Source organism: Aristolochia californica, unplaced genomic scaffold (assembly GCF_029961685.1).
Source record: "Aristolochia californica isolate CCGP_79_NKW_82.1479 unplaced genomic scaffold, dmAriCali1.0.hap1 SCAF_7, whole genome shotgun sequence".
Classification (NCBI taxonomy): Eukaryota; Viridiplantae; Streptophyta; class Magnoliopsida; order Piperales; family Aristolochiaceae; genus Aristolochia; species Aristolochia californica.
Window position 1 is genome coordinate 7721282 of NW_027182268.1, and position 27845 is coordinate 7749126.

Here is a 27845-nt window from a genome sequence, read left to right on the forward strand (position 1 = left end):
TCGAAGGACTAGGTTTTGACCAAGGATTGTGGAAAGTTGTTCTCCTCAGAAACACATATATAGTTCTATCCAAGCTATGGAAAAATTATCATTCCATCGTTTCGGTTCATGCAGGGTTCACGAAACATATGCTCGAACTAAACCTTCCTTTCTCTTATCATTTCATGTACTTTTGTAATATCGAAGCAGTAAACCAACCATTATGCACAGTAATAATATGGGAATTTGACTAAATTACCCTATTTTTACCAAATATTAACAAAAATAATAAACTTTGTGGAACCGTATTTGTATCGCTCAGGTCAATCCTTGTATAAGGTCCTGTTGTGACTCTCACTAAGGCCTCGAGGTTTTAGCACAACTGGTGAGCAAGAGAATTATCCTTTCTTTTCCATCGCCGAAAGTTGGAGCTAAGTGCTCCCGTAATCGCCGAAAGAGGAAGCCGGAAAAAGAAAAAATCGTCAGAGTTGTAGAACTTTGTTTTTTTCTGCAACTCTGTATTCTAGCTGTCTCGAAGCCAAAAGAACGCCGCTGACGACCGACAACGATCATTGAAGAACGAAGACGACCGCCGACGACCGTTCCACCTGCCCGTTATTACCGCTGATCACCACTGTCGCCGAGGGAAGTCGAATTGCCGAAAAAACAGAGTTCTGCGACGACGGCCCTGTAGCCGAAATCACATCGCCGAAGATCGCTGATGAGCGCCGACGAACGCCGACGACGGCACCACCACCCCGTTGTCGCTGCCAACCACTGTTGTTGCCGAAGGAAGCCGACGCTCCGTTGCCGCTGCCGAAGAAGACAAGTATTTGTTTTAAACTTAGGAACTACTGTTTCTTTATTTTTCTACCGACCAAACCGACCCAGACCGACGGGTCAATCGAATCGGGCCGAACTGGAACGGACCAACATTGGACTATAACCGAACCGGACCAGTACTGGACCAGACCAGAATTGAACCAGACCAGATCGTACCGAATCGGACCAGAACCGAACCGGACCGGATTAGACAAGACCGGACCAAAAATTTCAAATCGATGACCACCACTACAGGCGCATCCATCGAACTTATCCCATCACCACAGATTATAGTCCACCAAAACAATTCTGCATTTCCAACTGGAATTATCTTCGATGAGACCAATTATTCATTATGGTCCCAACTCATGGAGATGCGAATTGGCGCACGCAACAAAGCTGGATACCTCACCGGCGAAACAAAAAAATCAGCATTTGGCGATGCCAATCTTGGAGCATGGATTATTGAAAATCAAAAAAGTCAAAAGTTGGCTAATTGACTCCATGAGTCCATTGCTCATGCAGCGATTTATTCGCTTCTCCACTGCCAAGGAGATATGGGAGGCAGTATCAAAAATGTTCTATGGTGGATCAGATGAAACTTGTATATTTGAGCTGAACCAGAGATCTTTTTCTATCAAACAAAATGGTAGACCGTTATCCACGTACTACAATGAACTGGTTGCTATTTTCCTGGAGATTGATCATAGAACTATATCTCAGGAAGGAACAGACGAAGGGCTAATCTAGTTGCATTCTGCAATGGCTCTGCTTCGGGTTCATATTTTTCTCAGTGGACTTGACTCTGAGTTTGATCAAGTTCGTGGAGAAATTTTACGAAAAGACCCCAAACTTGATTTGGAGAGTACATATGCATGTGTCAGACGTGAATATCAACAGAGACAGACAATGGGGAGCTATTGTCCAGTCTCAGAGAACTCAGTCGGAACCCTCAATCCTCTGTCAAAGGTAACAATCGTGTATGTATTCACTGCGGAGAAAAAAGACATTTACAACACCGGTGTTATGAGATTATTGGCTATCCGGAGTGGTGGGATTTCTCAAAAAGACCCCGTAAAATGATTGCTGGAAAAGCTATGGTGACATCCATGGAAGATAATCAGGAGCTACCTACTACAAATATTGTCCATCCAGGTATTCTCGATAATGCATTAGTATTTTCTCTACATTCTAAAAATAGACCTTAGATTATTGATACAGCTGCATCCGATCACATGACAAGGGATCCCAGTCAGTTACAATTTATCCTACCTTCTCCACAATCTGTTATTTCAACAGCCAATGGTAGTACCTATCCTATTACTGGGGAAGGATCTGTTATATTATCCAATAATCTGACATTGGATACTGTCCTTGTGGTTCCCTCTCTTGAATGTAACCTTTTGTTTGTCAGCCAAATTACTTCCACTCTTGCTTGTACTGTAACTTTTTGGCCTTCATTTTGTGACTTTCAGGACATTCTAACTCGGAAGAGAGGTTATGGTGTTAGACGGGGCAAACTCTAATATTTGGAATTGACAGAGAACGGGGGATCGAAAATTAGTCAGACAAATCAAGCTAACAGTGAAGATAATGCTCAAACAACTGTATGGTTATGGCACTGATGATTAGGTCACCTTTCCTTTGGTTATCTTAAGAAATTGCGACCTCAAATTTTTTTAGGTTTGACTGATGTGCATTTTCATTGTGACACATGTGAATTGGCTAAGAGCCACCGTATTGCTTATTTACCGAGTTTGAATAAAAGTTTCAAACCTTTTGAGGTTATTCATTCTGATGTTTGGGGTCTAGCCAAGGTTCCTTCTATTTTTAGAGCTCGTTACTTTGTGACATTTATTGATGAATGCACTAGAATGACTTGGGTATCTCTGCTTATACAAAAGAGTGATGTGTGTCGAGTATTTCAGAAATTCCATACAATGATACATACTCGATACCAAAAGCAGATTCGTGTTTTGCAATCTGACAATGGTACTGAGTTTGTTAATGCTTCTCTCGAAAATTTTCTGACCACTCATGGAATTCATCATCAGACTTCTTGCACCTATACTCCCCAACAGAATGGATTGGCAGAAAGAAAGAATCGACAACTTTTTGAAGTAGTGCATGTCTCTCTCTTTGGCATGAACATGCCTCGATTTTATTGGGGCGAAGCTATCACATCTACGGCCTACATCATCAATCGAACACCTTCTAGAGTACTTGAGTTTCAAACTCCTATATGCAAGCTGCAATCCCTGATTTCAATTCCCCATCTTTCGAATCTTGAACCCCGAATTTTTAGGTGTACCGCTTATGTTCATATCCCAAAGATCTTGCGAAATAAACTTGATCCATGTGCCAAGTGACGTGTATTTGTTGGCTACTCTGAATTTCAAGAAGGATATCGGTGTTATGATCCACACACCAACAAGCTCCATGTGACTCTAGATGTCTCCTTCCATGAATCAGTACCTTATTATTCAAGGGGAGTTTCTTGGACATCTCTTCAGGGGGAGAGTTCAAATGAAGAGAATGTTTCACATGAAACTAACAGAGGTGCTGAGTTTATTGAGTTAGAAGCGGTGAATGAATTTTTCAAGTGTCATGATGTGCAACAAGACTGTGATCCAGTAATTTCACCTGAAGAACCCCCAGAGTTACCCTCGTCTGCACCAACAACTGAAGAATCAACCCGGAATGTTCTTCCTCAGGTAAATACGAATCCTGTGTTTGATGAGTCAAATGAAACATGTCTTCCTACAGAAAACATAACCCCTAGATATCCACAAAGATTGAATAGGGGAGTTCCAAAAAACAGTATGGACCTGATCTTGAAGCCAAGTCCAAATACTCAATCAATAACTACGTGTCCTCCCATAGGTTGACTAAATCGTATGCATTTACTGTTAATCAATTATTCAAGGTTTCTATTCCTAGTAATGTGCAGGATGCATTAGCTGATCCAAAATGGAAAAAAGTGATGAACGAAGAGATGGTGGCTCTACAAAAAATTCCACTTGGGAACTTGTTCCCCAACCTAAAGGAGTAAAAACAATTGGATGTCGATGGGTGTTCACATTGAAACTCAAACTGGATGGAAGTATTGACAGATATAAAGCTCGACTAGTTGCAAAGGGATATACGCAAAGGTATGGGATAGACTATCAGGATACTTTTGCACCAGTAGCTAAGATCAATACAATTCGTATTCTTATATCTATAACAGCAAATCGAGACTGGCCTCTACAACAATTTGACATTAAAAATGTCTTCCTCAATGGAGACTTAGAAGAAGAAGTCTACATGGAACTACCACTCGGCGTAAAAAGTGGTTCTTTGTCTCAAGGTGAAGTCTGTAAATTGAAGAAGTCATTATATGGGCTGAAACAGTCACCTAGAGCATGGTTTGGGAGATTCTCGACTATAATGAAGGAGTTTGGTTATAAACAAAGTAACTCAGATCATACTTTGTTTATAAAACACAAAGAAGGAAAGGTAACAACTTTAATTGTATATGTTGATGATATGGTCGTGACAGGAGATGACCCAGGTGAAATGCAAGCTTTACAGGAGTATTTAGCCACTAAATTTGAAATAAAGGATCTCGGACAACTTAAATATTTTTTGGGAATTGAAGTTGCAAGATCAAAACATGGAGTCTTCCTTTCACAGCGAAAATATGTGTTGGATCTTCTAGCCGAAACCGGAATGCTTGACTGTAAACCAATGGAGACGTCCATGGAAATGCATCATAAACTCAGAATTCTTCCAGATCAAATCCCAGCAGACAAAGGGCGTTATCAACGATTAGTTGGAATATTAATCTACTTATCACACATAAGGCCTGATGTAGCATATGCAGTAAGCGTTGTGAGTCAATTCATGCATGCACCAAGTGAAGAACATATGGAAGCAGTCTATCGGATCTTGAGATAATTAAAGAGTGCTCCAGGAAAAGGTTTGTTATTTTCAAAAAAATGGTATCTCTAGTATTGAAGGATATACAGATTCTGATTGGGTAGGTGATCAAACAATCAGAAGATCCACGTTAGGTTACTTTACTTTTGTGGAAGGGAATCTGGTCACTTGGAAAAGCAAAAAACACAAGGTAGTATCACTATCAAGTGCTGAAGCTGAATTTCGAGGCATGACTCATGGTGTATACGAGTTGTTATGGATAAAGAATATACTGAGGGATTTAGGAATTAAATACTCCAAACCGATGAATCTCCACTGTGATAACAAGGCAACCATCGCCATTACATAGAATTCGATTCAACATGATCGCACTAAACATGTTGAAGTTGATCGTCATTTCATCAAGGAGAACCTTGATGCAAAAATCATACAATCCCCCTTCATTCAATCTGAGAGTCAGCTGGCTGATATGCTCACGAATGCCGTATCAGGGAAGGCATTTCATGGTATATTTGACAAATTGGGCATGACCGATATCTATGCACCAACTTGAGGGGTATTGTTTGCAAGCCTGTAATGAGCTGGTTGTAAATTGATTAACGTGATTGTAGGAAACAAATTGTTTCCTTGATCTTGTAATCTATTCCTTGATTTTAGGATCTAAATTGATCCTAAAATCAGTATCTAATGTATTATAAATTGCCTCATAAACGGAGAAGAATACATCGTCGAAAAATCATTCTTTGAATCTCTGTTATTGTTTTTCGGTTCTCTCTGTTTCACATGGTATCAGAGCAGGTTGGTCCCGAGTTCGAATCCTACTCCCCCCGAAGGCCGTGAATTTAGCCACCGAATTTCCACGGGTACTCCCTGTGTGGGGGAGTGTGGAACCGTATTTGTATCGCTCAGGTCAATCCTTGTATAAGGTCTTGTTGCGCTTCTCACTAAGGCCTCGAGGTTTTAGCGCAACTCGTTTCAACAAACTTTTACTTAATATAAAAAATACCCAATCTTGATTAGTCAATTGTACAGATGTATAATCTAATATGATATGTCAACTTTGACCCCCTTTATGTGGTACCATGTCATCACTACACATCTACGCGAAAAATAATGGCATGTCACCACATCTACATGTTATCAGATATATGTACGACATGTCAACATGACAAATCATCAAGCCACCCTGTCAACATACCTTTTTTCTCTTTTTTTTATTATTGATTTAAGTTTTTTTTTAATTTTAGAAATAGTTTTAAAACATTAATTTCTAGTTTTAAAAATCTTTTACATTTTTTACTATCTATTTAATATAAAATATATAAAATTTGTTTATTAATTATTTAAAAATATTTAAAAATATAATTAATACCATACATTATTGATTTGAGATATTATTTAAGTTAATATAATATTTAAAAAAACAGTTTTTAAAATTCTTATTTGTTGGTACATTTTTTAATACCTTCTCTTTTATAATAACAAAATATAAAAATTTTTATATTAATTAATTAAAAATAATATTCTTACCTATTTAACACCTTTCATTATCGATTTAAGACATTTTAAATTTTTTAAAATATTATTTATTGTATGTATTTCATTACCTTATATTTATAGTAATAAAATATCAAAATTTAGTATTAATTAATTAAAAATCTTAATTTTATTTTTTATTTTTTATTTTTTAAATAGAAAATAATAAAACGTGTGCCGATATTTTTTTTAAATATTTTAAATCAATAATGAAAGGTGTTAAATAGATTAAAATATGAATTTTAATTAATTAATATAAAAAATATATTTTTTATTAAAATAAATAGAAGGTAATAAAAACTACTAAGATTTTTAAAAACTAAAGTAAATTTTAAAAAAATGTTTTTAAAATTAAAAAATATCTTAAATCAATAATGAAATACATTAAATAGATTAGAATATAATTTTTTAATTAATTAATATAAAAAATTATATTATTTATTATTTTAAATAGACGGTAATGAAATTTGTAAAAATTTTAAAATAAAAAAGCTATGTTTTTAAATTAAAAAAGAATACAAAATAATATTGAAAGGGAAATTCAAGTCTTGATAGTATGCATTGCTGACGCATCGATGACATGTTGTACACGTCTGATGATGTCGATGTGAGGACGGAGTAGATACTAGTCTTGATGGATCAAAAAAATTGAAGAGTAGACGGAGTGGAATTCAGGCAAAATGGAAGAATAAAGAGGTTATAAAGAGTGGGATTGTCCAAGAATCTGTTTGTCTCCTCGTCCTCTCATTTTCCCTACACTCAATCAAAAGTGAGCTCCAACTCGTGTTCATGTTTTCAATTTAGGAATTTTAGTATATTATCTATTTTTTTTTAAATTAAAACACAAATAACCAATTTTTGAACTTAATTGCATGTATATGTAAGGTAACAAGTAAACTTTGACTACTTAAGTCGTGCAAAATTATCATGCCACATCAGCACCCAAAGAGTCTTATCCCATGTCCCCTGCCATATCATGAAATGTCATATCATCGAATAAATATTTAAATAATATTAATATTTTTATTTTAAATTAAATATTTAAATATTTTTATGATTTAAATAAATTTATAAAAAATAAATTATTAATTTTATATATTTTTATTTATAAAGTAATAAAACATGTACTTTTAAAATAAAATTTTAAATTCAAAAAATTAAATCGATAATAAAAGGTGTTCAATATTATAAAAAAGAAGGTAGAATATTTGTACCAATAAATAAGAAGTTTTAAAAAATTATTTTTATTAAATATTATATTAAATAAAAATAATATTTTAAAGTAAAATAATTACTCTTTGTGCGCTGATGTGGCCTAATGACGTGTTGCCACATAAGTGGTCAAAGATTATGTGTCACATGTAATTATACACATGTGCAATTAACCGGTATTTGTGTAAATAAATTTTAAAAATTAGGTAATATACTAAAAATGTTTTTCATTTTACTTTCTGGTTAATTTTGTCCGACTTCTGGGCAGTGGGCAGCTTCTAGTATGTCTCACGCTTATTGAATTAGAAACTTACCAATATCCATTTCGAACTAGGAAACTGCTTGTCGGATTGAACAATCCCTTTCGAACTCGGAAACTGCTTCTCGGATTGAATTTAAGTAACTTTTCTAACTTAAAAATCGAACTAACCCCTGCTATGATTTATAAATCCCTGCTTCTAGTATTAGCTGCTTACGACAACTCTGATCTTTCCGCCTCCAGCTTCTTCTTCTTCGTCGTCGATTCTTTCATGAGTCCTGCAAGGAAGAGGGTGGTGAAACCTTCTTCACCACCCCTAACGTGTCTTCCGAAGGATTTGCTTGTAGAAATCACTGCTCGGGTCGCGTCTTCTTCGTTGGCCAGTTTGATCAACTTGAAGTTAAGGTAAGTTTTATGATAGATTTTTTAGTTTGTTTCTTTCACGAACTTGATTCGAGTATATATGTGTACGAATTCCATGACGTTTGTGTTTCTTGATTCTGCAGTTCTAAAGAGTTTTGCGAGAGTGCCGAAGATAAACAAGTTCTTCAACGGGTTTCTCTGGAAAATCAGCCTATCATTGATTGGAAGAAGTCCCCGCATGCTTCGTCGTTTCGACAGAGATGTGAAGAAAGTGGGAATCCCGAAGCATTGTTCAGGCTTGGAATGGTAAGTTTTTAGTAGATTTCTGCAACTCATCTTCAACCTTCTGCTAGTTGGTTTCGAAATTCCGATTTTTCTTAAAATAATCTCTCAGGTTCAATACTTCTCATACGAAAATCTGGAAATCGGCGTACAACTCTTGGGGAAAGCTTTGACTTCTGGGCATCTCGAAGCTACTTATATACTGGGCATCATTCTCTTCAGTCAAGATGATTCCAGGCGCGAAGGTATGAATCTTCTGAACAAAATCGAGACGGAAAAAATGGATAGTTGCCGTGAAAGATCAAAGAAGATTTTGCATGAAGTATGGCTCAGTACTCATCTATCTGGATTTGCGCACAACTGTGTCCATCCCATCTGTAGAAACGGAGGAAGAATAGGATGCCCAAGAAGAGGGGAGTGGGATCCATGGGAAGAAGACAACTTCTGTAGTGAAATTTGCAAGTGTGTTTATCATTACAATTTGTTCGTTAACAAATGATTACGTGTAAAATAAGAAGAAAATCTTGCTTGGGATGTTCAAGGAAGAGTATACAAATTTATTTGTAAACATGATAATTTTGGTTAATTTTTTAATTTTTTAATTATAACACGAGCATGAGTGGTGGTGTGTTTGTGCAAACCCAATTTTGGGGGACCAAAAAAATTATTTTATTTCTAGTGTAAATATAAATGTCATAACTAATTTTTTCATTATTTCTAGTCGCGACATAATCGCAAGAAAACTAAGATTTTTTTCCACCGAGAAAATTAGTCAAAGGGGAAATAATTTTTTTGTTGTTTTACTGTCCTGTGATAGCATAAATGCTCCCCAGTCGATTTTTTAGAACTCGACATTCCCTAAGCTAATATGAGAAATATTTTTTTAAATTATGAAATTATATCACATAAATGCTCCCCAATCGATTTTTTAGAACTCGACATTCCTAAGCTAATATGAGAAATATTTTTTTAAATTATGAAATTAATATCGTACTTTAATTTTGATTATCATGATGACAAGGTTATTGTATTTTAACATATGGTTTTATGATTCACATTTAGAAGACTAAATGAGTCAAAATTTGAATTATAAACTTATACAATGATAAATCTCCTCTTTCATGTTAGTTGAATGCTATTTGGATCACTTGTTTCATCATCTAAGCTAGGAGCTCTGAGAGACGGAGCTTCTCGGACTATTTTGTTTCGATGCCCATAGAAAATGAAAGAGAAAATGGAAGAGAAATATAGTTTTTTTTTTTTTTTGTGGATATACCAGGAAAATGAGAAAAAAATATTTTAAAATTTTCTCTCAAGTTTCTATTTCTTTTCATTTTGTGAGAGAAATTTTAGATAGTGATTTTCTCTCATATTTTTATTTTTCTCAATGATTCTCTAATTTTCTCGTAGGCTCCAAATAGGCCAATATAAGGTGAGGTCTGGTTCAGATTGGTTTGGTCCAAGAAATTCTTGGGAAGATATAGAGCTAGCCTCCAATGAGGGATTTTATGAAGGTCTACGCCTACTGGCCCATTAGTTTCAAACTCTGACAGAATCTTGGCGATTGACGCAAGGAACAATTGGGCTAGAGAAAATAATGTGTTGGGAGAAGGAAAGACAATGCTAGTGGGCTCTATGCCGTGGGCTGTAAGGGAAACACGAGAGAATAATGGGCTCAGAAAAGCTTTTTGTTCAATTAGTAAATCGTATGTACACATCAGGTATGGCGGTAAGGTTTGAATCTACTGGCTGGAAGTTCCTCTGCTCAGAGACGAGAGGGTGTTGTCGTGTTGATGATCTCGCTCGCTACTATCCACTGGGCTCGAAAACTCAAAAAGTTTACCCTGTTCAGCGTGGCGAGCGTTTAATGCGTTCTTTTAACCAAGAGATTATCCTTTCTCTCTTGAATTCGTGCACGCAAACTTCCGAAATCTCACAACGCCATGGGTACACCAGTCTTGACCTCCTCACCTAACCTCTGAGCTAGCTGCTCGCAGCCTCCATCATTGACACGAACTATGCTCGAGCAGTCCTCGATCAAATTGAGAACCCTTCTCTTTTCAACTTCAACACCATGCTCAGAGGCCATTCACTAAGCAAAAATCCCAAGGGAAGCTTTTATGTATTTAATACTTTGATAGCTCTTGGAATTCCTTTACATCAGTTTTCTTTTATTGCCACCCTCAATCATGTGCTTGTGAATTTTCTGTTCAAACTGGTGAATGCTTCCGTGGAGTTGTCTTGAGGACTGGGTTTGAGTTTTCCATCAACCTAATGAACACGCTTTTGCACTTTTATTGTGCTTGTGGAAATATAAGGGATGTACACCAGTTGTTTGATGACTTACCTCATTGTGCAAACAGTTGCATATGGTTGGTCTTGGGATTAGCCCTGTAGCAACTATGACTACTCTATCAGCTTGTGGAGATCTGAAGGAGGTGCAAGGTGGGGAATCGCTTCGTGCCTATTGCCTGAAGAAAAGTTGTTGTCTAAATTTGAATGTGGTCAGATGCATATTGTAAAGGTCTTCTTGAAGAATCACTAGCTTTATTGAGGTTAATGAAGATCGGATTTGTGAAACCCAATTCAGCCACTTTTGCTGCACTGGTTTCAGCTTGTGCATCCTCAAGAGATCTCACAATCTGGAGATACGTACACGAATACATAGAAGAGCAACTGATAGAACTGGATCCTACTTTAGATACACGTTTTATTGATGTGGATCCATAAAGGAGACAATAGCAGTCTTTGACCAGAAAACTAAAAAAGATATAATGAGTTGGACAGCAATGCTTAATGGAAATGGTCTTCATGGGCAAGGGGAGAAAGCCCTTCAAATGCTTCAGAAGATGGAGCAAGTAGAAGCAAAGCCCAATGAAGTTACATTCCCGACAGCCTTAAGTGCATGTAGTCATGGAGGTCTTGTGATAGAAGGGAAGAAGTGTTTCCAGAGGATGATTGTGGACTATGGTTTTTTGCCTAGGATTGAACATTTTGGCTGTATGATTGATTTACTTGGTCGAGCAGGTTTGCTAATTGAAGCTTCTGAATTAATTGAGAACTTGCCAATGGAGAAAAGATGCTAAAGCATGGTGGGCTTTCCTTGCAGCTTGCAGGGTCCGTGGCAATGTTGAATTGGTCGAGTTAACCAAGATGGCTCTAATGGTTCTGGGTGCTAAGCAAGCAGAAAATTTTTATCTTATAGAAAGTATTTATTCCCTAGATAGGAGAAAATTTAGAAAGAAGGATTTGATGGAAGAGAAACCGATGAGGAAGGACGGAGGTCATCTGCATGGTTTAAGAAGGCAAAATGGCAAGACAGTCAAGAGGTCAAGTTCGAGTAAGTTAGGTGCTTATTGTGCAAAGTCCCTTGGTGACTATGGATTCGACTAAATATCAAATAGTGATGTATATAAGAAGAAAAACAAGAAAAAAAGACAGAGATAGGATATCACTTCATCAAAGTCACCTAGTAACAACTGTGCCTTATTTGCTACCTACCTCACTTAAAAAGATAAACGAGTGACATATTCCTCTGAATGATCGATGCAAGGTTGCTTCCAGCCGCCGAATTCTGGCAGTTAACACCTCTGAATTTAAAGTACAAATTTACTCTGCAGTTGGCAACATGTCTTCTCCAAGTAAGACAATAAATAATCTTAAAAACATGACAGTGGTTTATCTCAAGTTTTTTTTACCTATTAGCTGGTTTGCCTCTCTAATTTGCTTCCTTACTCTCTGGGTTGACAGGTTGAGGCAATTATCACACTTGTGCAAATTCATTACATGACTGCTCAAAGGTGTTACACTATGAGGTCATCTAGCTAGAGACAAACTGTAAGTATTTTAGGTTTCTTCAGGTGTGTTTTAGAATTCAAGTGATCGCATGGGGGTGCTTTTTAATTTCACTTGCGAGAGACAAACATCTTGCCCATTTGAGAAAATAGGTTGTTTATGAGATTTGTCAGTAAAGGTCTCAAAATGGCAAATATTTATTTTCTTATGAAACTTTTGGATATATATTTTTTTGTTACAAAGGTTTTTGAACGGATTATTGTAAGTGAGTTTTATTCATGACTAATTGTATGTTTTATGAACATCATTCCAAAAAATTATGTGACCCAAGGGCCATTCCAGTTGACAAAGAGGTAGTTTTGCATTTTGACCATCTGATGTGGAAAAAGAACAAGTGCCATTTTCCGAATGGGTGAGTCGTCGGCCCTGGTCATGTTACTCGCGGATTCACTTTTCCAAATTTATTTTCTTGCTCATGGGAGAATTTTTCATGTCAAAAGAGTGCAATAAATAATACTTCTTAATACTTTTATGAAGACTCTTGATCTATAAAATAGGAAAACCACACCTTTCCTTGTAGTTTCTCCGCTTACTTTACCAAGGAAAAGACATCTCCTTTTCTTTTATCATTTCTCTCACTTAAGGTTAAACCAAACATACCCTAGGCCTCTCCCATCAGATCATCTTAATGCCCTATTTCTGTGGTAAGAATTAAAACATAATATTTCAGATGCAGTCCTCATATTCACCGACACTAGAAGAACCTTGAACACATAAAATATTTCAAGGATGCAATAGATACAAAGGTCTTCATCATTCTTCTATTATTCTTTAATTCTGCTTTAAAGATCTTCATCATTCTTCCATTATTCTTTAATTTTGTTGTAGAGAGCTTCATCATTCTTTAATTTTGTAGTATGGATTATATGTTGTCAGAAATTCTACCGAGGGAAATGATTTTTGGTGGAATCACATTTACACAGAATAACAGACATACTACAGTGGGAGCAAACTTCAGCCTCAGCTACCTAGTCAATAAATTCAGGTAGCAACTACCAAACTGTCGCTGCTGAAAGAAAAGAACAAAAAAAGAAAAGAAAATCAAAGGAGCAATTAAATTAAACACGATTTTTTGAAGTCACTCATACTAGCTAAGAAGTTTCCTCACTTGAACTCATCATATATACAAAGTAGATGGTAGTTCCTGTTGCAGTCAAATGGAACAAAACTTTTTGATGTATTTCTTTGAAGGCAATGTAATTTTGTTACATTGAAAAAAATGGGGAAAATTTTCTGGTGAGGAAGCTATTGTAAGAACCTCAAATTAGAACATGGGAAAGAAAAAAAGAAAACTAACTGCACAGACTTAGATCCTAAGGCCACCCAAAAAACAAGTATTCAATTTAGCCTCCCTCATTTTCCCTTATTCTCCTTGACCTGTTAATTTCCCATGCAGGATCTTCCATGTATGGCCTCTGGATAAACCAAAGGAAAAAAAAAACAACAAAAAAAAGATTTACATTTTTTGGTTCAAGTAGGTGGCTTTCTATGCCGGTATTTGTCAGTCGATTACAGCGTCCTTGTCTTCTGACCCTGACGGACGGTGACCTGGAATCAAATCACCACTAACAGTTTTTTCACTCAGACTGATGTTGTACTTCTCCAGTACCCTTACCCTGTTCTCCGCCCACCACTTCTCTGCTTGTTTCTCACGAAATATTTTCCTACTGCAAATCCATCATAGCTATATAAATATAACAAGACAGAAAAGCTAGTAAAACTGTTCATACAAGTGTAAGATTCAGAAATATAAAAATAGAGGTGAAATCAAAGTGGGCAGTAATGATAACTAATAAATCTTAGAAAAGTGTGGAGAAACTCCATTCTTGTATATGGTGACTTGTGAGAATAATAACTGCAAAGAGAAAGGAGAAAAATGCATCTTGTTTATCTTTGTTACTTTAAGAAACTGAATAATAAGTTGTAATGTTAGTCACTTCTTAGGTTCCTTCTCTGTATCAATTATTCGAACCCAAATTACACACTTGTTGCTAGATGAAAGATTCAGAAACGTAGAAAGATGAACTAGGGGTCAAATCTAGAAATTAAGTACTGACGAGAATTCACAAATCTTGGAGAAGTCTAGACAAGCTCCTATATTGCATATGGTGACTTTTTTAGAACAATGACTTCAAAGTGAAGGAAGGAAAAATCCATCTTGTTTATCGTAGTTATTTATGAAACTGAGCACTATGATGTAGTGTTAGTCCCTTCTTAGCTTTCCAATCCCATAATTCACCTTTAAGAATGTTTCACGGTTGCTGCTAGATGAACAAACTAAAAACACAAGTTCAAGTGTATTCATATTCCAAAAGTGTATTGTGTGAATTGGATCTTCACATGTGCAGGAAAATGTATTACATGTAACCAATTTTCTTTTAATGTTGATCAAACATAACATGCTAAAACATAGATAATTAAATAAGATAACTCATGTGTTCAAGGCACTTAGCAATTAGGGGGCTTAATTATGAGTGGTACTGTTAGCCAGTAACTCGGGTTATCACCTGAGCTTGTTAGCCAGAAAAGAGCCAAGCCCAAGACTTACCTAGCTTGGCTCGATGGCAAGCATGCCACCTAGAAATTGTGTTTTGGTGTACTGCGTGTTTAATGAAAAAGTCATTTTGTATAAGAGATAAAACTAAGAGATCGAAACCACTCTTCAACAACAATTTGCATAAGCCCCACACAGAAATGCTACTTTTTCTATTTTGGTCTTAGGGCCATCATAATTTCAAAAAAAGACAAAACTATTCACCCAAGAACACAGCTATGAGAACTCTATAATAGACAGGACAATGAATCACCAAATGATTGGAATTTTTGCCTAATGACCTTAAGGTTTCTACCAGATTGTCTTAGGTTAATTTTCACCATACCTTACTAACCCAATGACCCATCCACCTAATCTCAGTGAGCCCACAGAAGCTTAGGGCTAGTAAGGTCCAGAAAAGAACCATATCAATTGCACCACGTACGTCACAATGAAAAAAACAGGCTCATAAAATTTGTGGAAAACTGAAAATTTTAGAGGAGAACTATTGTCTTTTAGTGTGGCGTAATTTTGCAATTGCAAATGTGCCACCAACCAGCAGTGTCGAATGTGGAAAATGCATGATCCATACCTGAAGCGAACACGCTTGAGTTCCTTGCTGCCATTTGCTAAGGAACACAGTGTTATGTATACACCTGGTTCATCTTGTTCCACCCACTCTTCTTCTTCAGTGGTTGCTTTGGCTCGATTATAGAATATTGAGTTACTCAAGGGTCCATTAGAATGAAGCTCATGAGACTCTGTTAAGGATCTCAGATTGTTGTTGTCCTTTGAGGCTACATTGAGGACATTTGATATTTGTGATCTAGTCTCATCCATAGACCCTCCAGGGACCCTTTCAGCCAAATCCCATAACTGCCAAAACCTCAAACCATACATGTTGAATTGGATTTTATTTTGACTTTTTACTTTTTGAAGTAAAACTTTCTTTAGGAAATTTAGATCCACAAAATGAGCTGCAGGGTTCAAATTATAAAAGGACTACAAGAACCACGCAGTGGATCTTTTCTAAGAGCTGAAGATAATGAATACTTTTTTGAACCAAAATAAAGCGACTAGTGACAAAGATGTTTTATGGTTATTGAGATAACAGCATAAAGAGGAAATAGTATGAAATAAACAGAAAAACTGAATTACATGTCTTCCCTCTTAAAAAATATTCCGAAACAAGCAATATAACAAAACACTAATGTTTTGAACATATGAGTGCAGCATAGAGAGCTTTCAGTTTCATCGCAAATAAATTGATTATGGCACAACCATGTGAAGATCCAGTGGGTACTGAAGAGCGGGATTCAACAGGTAATTGTTAATGATGTATAATAACTTTCTAGTTGTGTATAACAGGCTCAGTACATCATCATTAGACGGGCATGATCAGCGTTTAAATCACCATACATACTAGAATGTAGGTGTGATATGGGGTATTGGAGGAAAGGAAAGAAGGTAATTGTTCTCTAGTTGTGAAAGCCCACTAAATTGTGCTTTTTTTGAAGGAAGGAAGAGATCATAAACAATGAAAGTTATTATACTTTGGATGACAGCAACCTCACCTGTACATTTAGAGACTTGATCACTTCTTTAGCAGCCTTGCATTTAGCAGTTTCCACCCCTGCCTTTGCAGTAGCCTCCTCCAACTGTTTCATAGTTCTTTCCAGCTCAACTTCTAAAAGCTGGGATTTACGGGTAAGATCCTCTACCTGCAAATCAGAGATGCAGGTCGCGTATTTTTATTATTCTTATTAGTAGTGATAGTACTTATAAGTAAAGACACACTATTTTTAATCAGAAAATTTTCGGTCAACTACACTGTCAGGTCAATTATTACTAGAAACTGTCATCACTTCAATAAGCAAACAAGTCAACCCACTGTGCAACATTATTCATATTGCAATCATAATACACATTTACACTTTATTGTATAATAAAATCTCCAAATCTATGTGATTTAGATAATATCTCTGCCCTTAGACCAAATAAATTATGAAAAATAGAGATATAATAACTAGAGAAAAATATCATTGGTTTTTTATTTTAAGAAGCAAGAAATTTATCATTGTCATCATCATCAAAGCTTGCCGGCTCCAAAGGTGTGGTTAGAGTAACTGATGAATTTGGGTGAGGCAAAAAGACTAACCTGTGTCCTTAGAATAAAAATTTCTTGGTTTAAGCTATCATTTCTCTGTTTTGAACTACTGAAAATAAGATCAGGCGAAGAAAGCCCTATAACTGCTGGAGTTGGAGTCATTGAATGAGCTGGACTTTGTTTCCTTGAAACAGGAGATGATGCTCGTGAGACCATTCTTGAACCAGGAACTGAAGCAGAAAATATTTTCATTGAAGGACCAGGCGTAAAATACGATGATCTTGAGCTGGAGAGCCTTCCCCAGTTAGAACTGCTCACATTTAGTACAGAGGAAGTACGAATAATACTTGATTCCTTGTTCCGTTTCCCTTGTTTGAAGGAATCGACAGATGAGAGCCTCGATAACTGCCCCTGCATCTTGACCTCTATAGTCTCTTCACTTGGAGGAATAAGAATCGAACTGATGCTCCTATGCTTCACTGGTCGAGCTGTGGGTCCTGCCTCTGTGACCTTTTTGAGCTTCACATAACAATCATCACACACCCGATAAGGTTTGTTAATATTTGGAGCCAGAGATGCTCTTAGAGATTTCCTACTGCTGCAAGCTTTGCAGAAGACCAGCCCACAGTTATAGCAGTTATGACGTTTTCTTCTAAAACCAAATGAATTTCGGCATCCCGCACATAAGGAATGATCAGCACTTGAAACCCATTTATGTAGATAGATAACAGCAGTAAAATTTGAACCACAGACAACACTCTTAACCTGTTTGTCCTTTATAGCTTCAACTAGGGTTGGAGCATTTCTGTCATCATTGTCCCCGTGGCCTAAACGACCATCTGCCCCTTTACCCCAAGTGTAAACCTCTGTTCGGGAAGTCAAAACTGCAACATGGTAGGAACCACATGCTATCTCTTCTACAAAACTATTGTGTATTTTACCTTCAATACAGTTAGGGACCTTACCATCAGCATTGGGGTTCCCCAGCTGCCCATAGACAGCACTACCCATTGTGTACACTCGACCCCCAGTTGTAAGAGCAATTGTAATGCTATGCCCACATGCCACTTGGCAGAAGCTGAGCCCCACCAAAGCAGGCACACATGCTGGGACAAGTCTAGGTTCATTATCACCATGTCCTAGTTGCCCTTTATCCCCATCACCCCATGTAAATATTTTCCCCAAAGGAAAGGTATTAGAGCCAGAAGAACTAACCTTACCTTCAACAACTGCTGCAGTGTGCCAAACACCACAAGCTGCCCTAACTGTTCTTAGTCCCCTGAGAGATTCCACTTCTCTTGGTAGACTTGCACTTTTACGATCACCGTGACCAAGGGCACCAAAAGTTCCATCACCAAATGTAAACAGCTGACCTGCAGATGTTACAACAGCAGTATGCCAGGGTCCACAGGAGACCAATGAAACATGTATCCCTTCCATTTGACCCATTACCTTTTTAGGGATCCAGTGACTAACTTCACTCCCATGTCCAAGAAGCCCATAATTATGGGTCCCATCCCCCCATGTGTAAAGATCCCCATATAGTGTGACAGCACATGTGTGATATTCCCCACATGAAACAAGTTCAATATTCATGCCACTGAGAGCTTCAACAAGTTTTGGTCGGGACACATCAACCTCCACTCCATGCCCTAGCCTACCTCCCAACTCTTCTCCCCAACTAAACACCTCCCCTTGTTTGGTGACCAACACAGCATGCTGACTTCCACAAGCTATATTCTGGACATCAAGCACTGCAGTTGATTCTAGTGCCTTTGGGAGAAAAGCATCCATGGTCATCGACAAACTTCCAGACCTCTGAGTCCCCCCTCCAAGCAACCCATCACCTATTCCCTTTCCCCATACAAAAACATCACCTAATGCATCAAAATCTTCATGAGCAGATCCTTGGCTTGATGAGCTAACTGCACTGGATAGACTCACTCGAAAACCATCAGCAGTGGAACCCCTACCATTAATATTTTCTGTACTTGCAGAGGAAAATGAGTTCAGGGAACTACACACTGGATCTAATTGAGTTGTGGCTGCTGTGTACAATATAACATCACAAAATGCTTTTCCTAACCCATTAGGTGGAGGACCATCACATGCATTTGGATTTCGTTGGGAATTCCCCGAATGCTGATCACCAAACAAAAGTGAAAGATCAACTTTAATTGAAAATAACAAAAATCAACTAAGTGTGGACGTGTGCAAGTCAGACAAACCTTGCTTAAGGCATCACTGCCACCAAAATCAGTCAAAGGGGAATTTCTTTGTCTATGTGGACTGCTCGTGTCGGAGGAACCTTTATCACTTTTAGCATCAGGTTTCCACTTATGATAAGCGCCACCAGAAATCAATGCTTTCAAACCAACAAACCATACTTCAGCTTCATCCTTCTCTTTGCATATCTATCATATTAAAAGTCCTCTCATAAGCACAGCAGAGTAGAAACAGTTCATCAATTATACATCTGTGTCATTTTATCAATGTTCGTAACATTATATTTTATAAAACTTTTATGAACAATAAATAATTAACTGAAATGAACAAAAAAGAACACACCAGGTCTAAAGACCTATCATTGTATATAAGCGAAAATGACTGATACTCCTTATGTGGCTGTGGATAACGCTGAAAAATGGCCTGAAAGATGAGCAGACAAATATCATGTGCTCAATCATGTCACTTTTCTCAGCCTCAAAAAAGAAGGACAAGGATAATGTACTATCATCTAAAAACAGGAATATAATAGTATGATCGTGATGACACACTTACAGTACGTTGTCCAGGAATGATTCTTGATACATCACTTAGTTTAAGTCGTTTCTCGTTTTTGCCAGAGAACCATAATAATAGAGACTCATCCTGAAAAGTAAATACATAAACCTGAGCAAGAACTTTTAACTGAGATCATATTACCTATACTTCCAGACAGCACAAATGGATGAACATGGGGATAATACACAAAATACCCATCCTAAAAGATTTTCATATGCATTTTTTACTTCATTAAAGATGGATATCATTAACTGTAATGAAAATCTCAAACTAGCAAAAATGACTTTAGACTACATTTCATACAACAATTTCTTTAGTTTAAAATGTTCACTTCAAGTAAATCACAGTGAGGTAAAAACGGAAAATATCAGACAAATGTTTGCTATTTGCATGGCTGCAAGCCAACTTACATTAGAAAGTCTAAATGGGCAGAACTTTGGCTTTCCTCTACGCCCATGTTTTTGGAGTATTGCACCCTTCTTAAGGGCTGTAATGGCCTGCACATCAGAAGAAAATTCATAAGTGAACTACAATACACCTACAATAGCCACATCCACCAAGATCGCAAAGCAATTAAACAGAGATTGCTATCACATGGATCATATGTAAAATTCAAACATTTCTGTTGAAAAATAATAACATATGGAGCAAGTGAGCAAAAGAGAGAGAGAGAATGGTGCTTATGCATATAATGTATCCAAAAAAGCTACAGTTAAGTATTTCTGCTGCTATAAAATCCTATGGTTACACATTAGTTATAGGGATGCAACATACCAGCTATTAAAGATATGTAAATTGAGAATCTCAAAATAAACGGTGGATACATCTATTTATTTTATTTTATTTTGAAATGGTAATGGTTATTAAAAGAAAGGCTAAAAAGCTAGAATGCAAAACAGGGCAGGGGTATCCATTACAATGAGAAATTGGAGGTGAACCCCCTCAAAAGCTGGAGAATCGGAAATAAAATTAGCTAACAATTTATTTGAGATTTTATAAAAAAAAAAACAATTTATTTGAGATCCATGATATAAAATCTTAAATGTCATGAAATACAACAGTAATAAAGGTAAAGGAATGGATTGGAAGGCTCGTGCCATATTCACTAATCCTGTTATTTTATTTTATTTTCTATGAAATTCATTTTGTTGGATTATTACTAATCCTGTTCTTGAATACTAAAGCACATGAAAATTACCTAGAGGCTTGATCCATTGACTATTAGGAAGAAAGAATGTACCACTAAGGTGTTACACTGATGATATACGTATTAGGGAACTAAAGTAATATGTATTAGAAACTTTAGGGGTAAGTTAGTCTTCATAATTGTAAATAGGGACTTTGAGGAATTTAATGATTAGGAGAAGTAAAGCTGACCTGGATGGGGACATCCTAGTTAGGTTCAAAATCCAAAGTTAGAGTTAATGGGGTTAGGAGAGTCAAACTTTAAGTGTTGAGTAGATATTGGAGTTTTCTCATGGAATATACCAATTGTAAGCCATCTAATTTCATAAAATGAAGAGGAATTCAAGGGGGGCGTGTGCTAGACCCTACAATATTTTTTCTGGTGTTTCTATATTTTTACAAAAACCCTCCATTTTCCTCACCTACCATCGGAAAATACCAAAACCATGTGAGCCTGAGCTCTTCCGCGCCGAGGTTCATACTGAATTGGTATCAAACAAATCGATCCCAGGGCTTTTGCTTCAAGAGATTGACATGGAGATGAAACTCAGAAAAAAAATATGTTTTTGTCATGCAATACTGTTTTTAGGTATGAAGTTGGAACTCCAACTAAACAATTTTGTTTCCCCATTCCTAGCAAATGCAGTTTTTTTCTACACTCAAACAGAGTGGTAATCATACCCTTGCATCTTGGACCTGATGATGAGTGATTAATCGGGCCAACAAAATTAACTCTGATTGAAAGCAAGCAGTTTTTTTGCCTTTGGCGCAAGTTTGAGTGGATTCAAGCCTATAGATGAGGCAACTCAACCTCATCTAGCAGAGACCTTTGGCTACCAATTGCCAAATTTGAGGCAACTCAAGCCCGTTTAGAACACAAAATTTAGGCAACTGGACCCCATCAAGAAAGCTTCATTGGTCCAGGGACAAACATGGAGGTGACTTAAGCTATCCAGAATGTAGTTTTTTGGAACAACTTGAGGCAACTGAACTGACTAAAAGTGATGACCTGTCTTCTTGAAATGCCCATGGTATTGAAAATGCACATACAACACAAGGTGGAGGGTTTAGCGCCCCATATGGATGGAGTGTAGGTCGACCGTGTCATGATCTAGCCTTGAATTAGAGTTAATAAAGCTCCAAACCGTAATCAATTGCCTGGAGATGAGCCAAAAACTATATCCAATGCATCTAGATAAAATCCAATACAGCCTCATCTAGATTTTCAAGAGCTATAGGGCAGCCACCTTAAGGGTGTTGAAACCAAATCCTCCAATGGAAGATGACCTAAAGTATCCAAACTAGTTACTTTCAGGCTCTTAAGATACAAGACAAACCCACAACCAAAGTAAGTATTCAACCTATAGCCTAGTAGAATCCTTCAACCAAGGCTTACCCCCATTAACTTTTCAAAGCACAAGATTGATGGCAGCCCAATCAACTAGTCTTATAAGGCATTAAGAAATAGTTTTTCGATTTTCACAAGATGTTGGACAAAAGAGTTGCTCACCTCCTTTCACTGGGAGGGAGATGCATCATGGTGGCATAAGTGGTATGCAAAGTCACATTCATGTCTCAATTGGAACTTGTTTGTGCAATCCTTGTGCATGTGATTTGAGCCCTCCAAATATGAAAACTTTGATGTTGCACTATCCACACTTCAACAAACAATCACAATAAAAGCCTACCAAATTAAGTTGGGGCACTTGGTCAGAAAAAACTCAAGTTGCATGATTTGATAGTGGTTTCAAGGCTAATATAGCAATTGATGTTTGCATCTTCAACCCCCAAACATTGTCAAAAGCCATAAACATAGCAAGGAGGCACAAGGAGCAAAGTAGCCTACAGAGCATGACACTTGAAGAACATCATGACCCTACACATTGACGCACTAGTGTCTCTAAAACATTGATGCTAGTAGGGAACAATGGGAGCGTGGGGGCATTGACCACCAAAAACCCATAAAAAAATTACTTGGAAGAATTGGAGGCCCACGACCTAAAAGATTGTGCTTTGATTGTGAATATTGGACAATTGAAGCATTTCCATTTGTATTTATTCAACAACCTTAAAGACCTTCACACGAACAAGGGGGCAGATTTGAAAGCAAGGGACCAAGGGGAAATAATTGGCATGGCATTCGAGATCATTGTTGAACCCCCGAGGACAAGGTTCCTGTAAGGGGGAACAATGTTAGGATCTTTAGAGGAGAAATAGTCTTTAAGTAAAAGGCGTAAAAAATTTAGTTACCCCCCATCTTTCCCAAATTTCATGGTAGATTTTTAATAGGACCTTTGCCAAACTTGGGAAAGTTTTGTGGACGATGGTTGATGTAGCAAAGTGGCAAGAATTTGGGCCTTGTAGAAAGAAATGAGTATAGGACTTTTAACCATAAGGCCCTAACATTGGTGGCATGATTGAGCATATTACTCATTGTACCCAATTTCAGGCTAGTAGATTTTGCTCTTTCTATCATATGGACAGGGCGGTGTTGAGAGGGCACTGGAGAGACACACATTCTCTCTCCTCATCCAAGTATGTTTCTTCATCTCAACGGAATCCCTCGAGAGGATGGTTAAAATTAAATTTTGATGGTAGCTTAAGAAGAGAACTATATCCAGTTGGAAGTGAGGGGGTATTGTCATTCGTGTATAGTTAGCTCTTGTTGGGTGCTGCAACTCTGATAAGGCTGAGCTCCGTGCTCTCCTTTGAGGTATGAAGTTTTTCAATGGTTCTTCTCTTTGTCTAGTGGGGCAACTCAACTAAATCATTAGTTGGTTCGCTTAGTATTCCCTCCTAGGTATTTGCTGCATTTTTTTAATGACATTCATGATGTTACAAGTCACTTTTGGATTTCTTGGCTTCATACCAAGAAGTAGGAGTAGGGTTGACGTGGATGGGGGATGTCTTAGTTACCTTCAAAATCCAAAGTTAAGGGTCAGGAAGGAGTTAGGAGAGTTGACAAATAGAGGTTGAGTCAAAATTAGGAGTTATTTGATATTGGAGTTTCTTATGGAATCCTACCCATCAAAGTTTCTTATTGAAGAAGAAATCAAAGGAGACGTGTTAAACCCCCAAAATATTTTTCTCTGTGTTTCTTTGTGTTTATGTCAGAAAACATCTTTCTTTTCTTTGCCTACATCGGAAAGTACAAAAACAACACAAGCTTGAGCTCCTTCCCGGTTAGGTATGTACCGATATGTCCTAGGCATGTTTCTAGTGCAAGAACAATAATCGGTGAAACAATATGTGTTTGTACACCAACACTCATCATAAAGCTTATACTTTTTCAAGTCATAATGAATGAACTTGCCATATTAAAGAATGGACAGCTACTATAAGCTGTATTCAAGGCCAAGTTATATCCCAAGGAAACTCTTTTGGTTAACTAGATTCAATTATTATTTTTTTCAACGTTGATTACACATGCAAACACCTCCTTACCATCTGATGAGATTTTGCATGCAAGGCCTCACACTCAAAACCCCCTCTTCCCCCACCGACCCAAGTGAACATTGAGCCAAAGGCTCAAGTCATAACTAGACGTTATTATCCCTTGAAAATAAGAGGAAATAGTACAAAAAATAAATGTTAGAAAGCCAAGAGGACATTGACACCTAGAATTCTACGCAACAGGCCCACCAAAACAGGTGAAGATAAAGTTTGATGATATCACAGCTATTAGATCAGCCATACTCTATGGAGAAAGACAGGGAATAGTGAGAAGGCCTCTTGTACAGAGATGAGAGAGGCCAGGAAAAGAATGTCGAGGCAGACGTATGCCAACATTATGAAAGAAAAAGTCACAAATAAAATTAATAGACGGCAATTAGAAACATCTAAAGACAAGAAACATAAAGATGGTCACATGATAGTGTGCCAATAAGAGCACAGAGCAAATGAGGATTGAGGACTAAGAGAGCGTATGAGCAAAATGACAATAGATCAACTGGTGTGGAAAAACACCCAGAGAAGGACGACGTAGCTAGGTAGTTAGCAAATGATATGTTGGAATGGAAGAGGAGGATCTGTGTACACAATTCTACCATATTTGGGCAAAGGCACTGATGGCAACAATGTTGAGTTATCTTGCAGGCTTGAGCATTTCGGTTAACTGTCTCTTTTCAAGATGATCATTTTACTTCGATTCAGTAACCACTTTTTTGAGCCAGGAAATTGAATTCTATTTCTTCCACTTCCTCCATCCTCCTCTATCAAAACGATCAATAAGGAATGCATGTTTGACTGATATTCCTGTATCCAAATCCCTCAATTCCTGCAATATCAATATATTGCAAGGCACACAACCTCAGTAACATAATCAGTCCAATCTTGAGGATTTCAGCAGCATGGCCTAGTTCATCACAAATTAGAAACTCAGCAACAACAACTAAATAGTTTAGTGCTTGCTTTTATGAAAGAGCCCTCAGTGACAATTGGCTGATTTTTATATTCGTATCCTTTGAGAACATTATTCCAATTCTGAAACGACATAAAATTGCTTGTAAGGGATGTTAACAATCACAGAAAGTCCCATGACTAAACCATGCATGAAGAGATGCAAATACTTATGTGATGCTGAATTGAATGTTCATTAGCTTTTCTATTTTTTCTTGTGTCATAGTACTGTAAAAGTACCTTGATTTTTTAATAGTAGAAAGGAGGGGGGATTTGGTTTTCTAGAAATTCCACAAAACAAAGTAAATATCCTTTAAAAAAAAAAGTCAACACACCCAAAAACAATCTCTTGGTAAGTACTGAGGTACAGGAACTGAGAATAACATGTTCTTACACTAGTTCACTAACTAATTTACAGGTGTGAAAAAAGATTTCACTGAAATTCTGGTGAGTCTTTGCACAAAAACAGGGTTTCTAGTACATCATTCTCCCTGACCCAATAAGCCAAGATTTACAAGCGTATAACCCAACTTAAAGTTCAGAAAGGTTGTCACAAGATATATCTTTTTACAGGCATTTCACTGTTTTAGGATCTTTGATTTCAAATTACCTTCCACAAAAAGATCAAATAAGGAGATGTCACTTTATTTTAATAAAAGCTGTTATGCTTCCAGTATATATCACCAGTTGACATTAGATGAATGGCTTAAAACAGGAGATTCTCAACTTCAGATACTGAATGAGGTGAATATCTGAAAGAAAAATCTTTCTGAAATACCTTAGGCCAAAATTCCAAAGCGGCAATCTTGTGAAAATTGTTCAAGTGTTCATCTCAATTTGGTAATGGATAGAAGTAAAAAACTCGTGAAGTCATCTCAATTCTGTAATGGATAAAAGTACTTATTTCCATGCAACCAAAAAATAAAAATGTAAAAAATCTCACCTGTTCTATATCCCTCTCTACAGCACCGCTCCTTGAGATTTCTGCCATATATCCCCAAGTTCAGGTGCTTGTCCTGCATAAAACCATATCCATTTGAAGAACAGAGAAGCCTAATACACTTATGAGGGGACCTCCAAACCTGCCCCATGCAAGTCCCTCCCGGAAGTTCTGAGCAAGGAGACAGAAACTCAACTTCATTTATTCGACGAGAGGAGAATAGAACTCATAACAACATTCACAGTCACAAGCTCAATGCAAACCCTAGCAATTGCTAGCACTTCAAATGTCCCATTCGCCAACGTTTCGTTGCCTCCCCACGACTTACATCCTCGACAACAACGGCAAAATTAAACCCAAGTCGAACCAAAAAGGTAAAACCCGGGCATCCTCAACTTTTGTTTATATGATGATACAGGAAATGCTGAGTCTTAAGAAAATGCAGTCCTCTTCTCGCCTCCATCCCATGCAATGTCTTAATTCCACATATCCAATATCTGCCCCTTGAAACTTTTCCCGGTTCAACAGCTAAGCACTCTCATTCAGAAACCCTATCCAGTCACAGATTTCTACTAAAATTCCCGAATATCTAAAAAATTCCGCAGATACACCTGAAACCACCGTTAAAACCTTCGACAGGAAGAAACCACCCAATGCCGATTGACATTGCGAATTTTTCTTCAACCTGAGAAAGATCCACCTAAGCACAATGCCTTTCCAACTAATCTCAGCTTCTTTGTTCGGATTGCAGAGCAGAACCGATTGAAAATTGTTCAAATGTCCGTTCTCGGATATGATTTCAGATTACGAGCTACAGCGCCGCGTTGAGGACCGTGAAACCCGAAAAATGAAACGGAGTTTTGCTTAAAAAAATCAAATCAAATCAAAAAGCAAAAATTAAAATCCACTTTTTTGGGGGATTATCGTGCGCTCATCTCTCTCTTCGTCATTTTAACTGTCTTTCGTTTCTTTTAATGGATTCCCCGGATTCATGCAACGCCAGCGCCAACGGAATCCTTTCACTCGCATTTTGAAATTAGCGGGATCACGATCCCTATTTCCCTGAGACGCTGTTCCGGGGGAAACTCATGTCCATTGGGCTTCTCAGTAATCCCAAATGGGGCCCATATCTGACCCATTCGGACCCGATTCGGTTCATTATAAATTTATTTAGTCACGACGTAGAAGGGTCTGACCAGATTCTAGGCTAAATACATATGTGCGTGATTTATTGCATACGTTTTATTTTCATTTTTAAAACACATTTTTAAAATTTTTGGTCATTAAACCTAGAACAAAAGGGGTAAATTCTACCCCGTTACCCTACCTACCTCCTTTTAAGTAGCACCTAAGGGTGGCATTGAGTCGAGTCAAACTCAAACCTGCATATATTCGAGTTTGGCTTGATCTAAATACTTCGAACTCGAGTTTGAACTTAACCCGAGCATATAATTGGAATTGACCTCGAGCCCAAAATTTTTAACAGAGTTTGAGCTTGAATTCGAACCCGGTTCAAGCTTTAACCTATAGTTAAAACTATAAAAAAATATATATATATTATGATAAATTTAGTATCATTAATTGCAAGTTATCACAAAAAAATTCAAGACTTCGTAATGGAACATACTAATGTACAATAACCAGTTTAATAGACTTAAAGAAAAAATAA

At 37.2% G+C, this 27845-nt stretch overlaps 2 protein-coding genes across 2 annotated transcripts; one reads left to right on the plus strand and one right to left on the minus strand.

The window, feature by feature from the left end:
• The first annotated feature begins 11148 nt into the window (after positions 1-11148).
• On the plus strand, positions 11149-11767 carry LOC137937216 (pentatricopeptide repeat-containing protein At1g26900, mitochondrial-like). Its single transcript, XM_068782305.1, has 2 exons — positions 11149-11401; positions 11484-11767. Exons 1-2 carry the CDS (start codon positions 11149-11151, stop codon positions 11765-11767), a joined length of 537 nt encoding a protein of 178 aa, XP_068638406.1.
• Positions 11768-13342: 1575 nt separating this feature from the next.
• On the minus strand, positions 13343-26227 carry LOC137937217 (PH, RCC1 and FYVE domains-containing protein 1-like). The gene is made up of 9 exons (XM_068782306.1): positions 26180-26227; positions 20064-20150; positions 19651-19740; positions 19438-19518; positions 19098-19283; positions 16921-19011; positions 16337-16483; positions 15355-15638; positions 13343-13896 (listed from the first exon to the last, which is right to left on the minus strand). Exons 1-9 carry the CDS (start codon positions 26225-26227, stop codon positions 13731-13733), a joined length of 3180 nt encoding a protein of 1059 aa, XP_068638407.1. The 3' UTR covers positions 13343-13730.
• Between the last annotated feature and the right edge of the window lie 1618 nt (positions 26228-27845).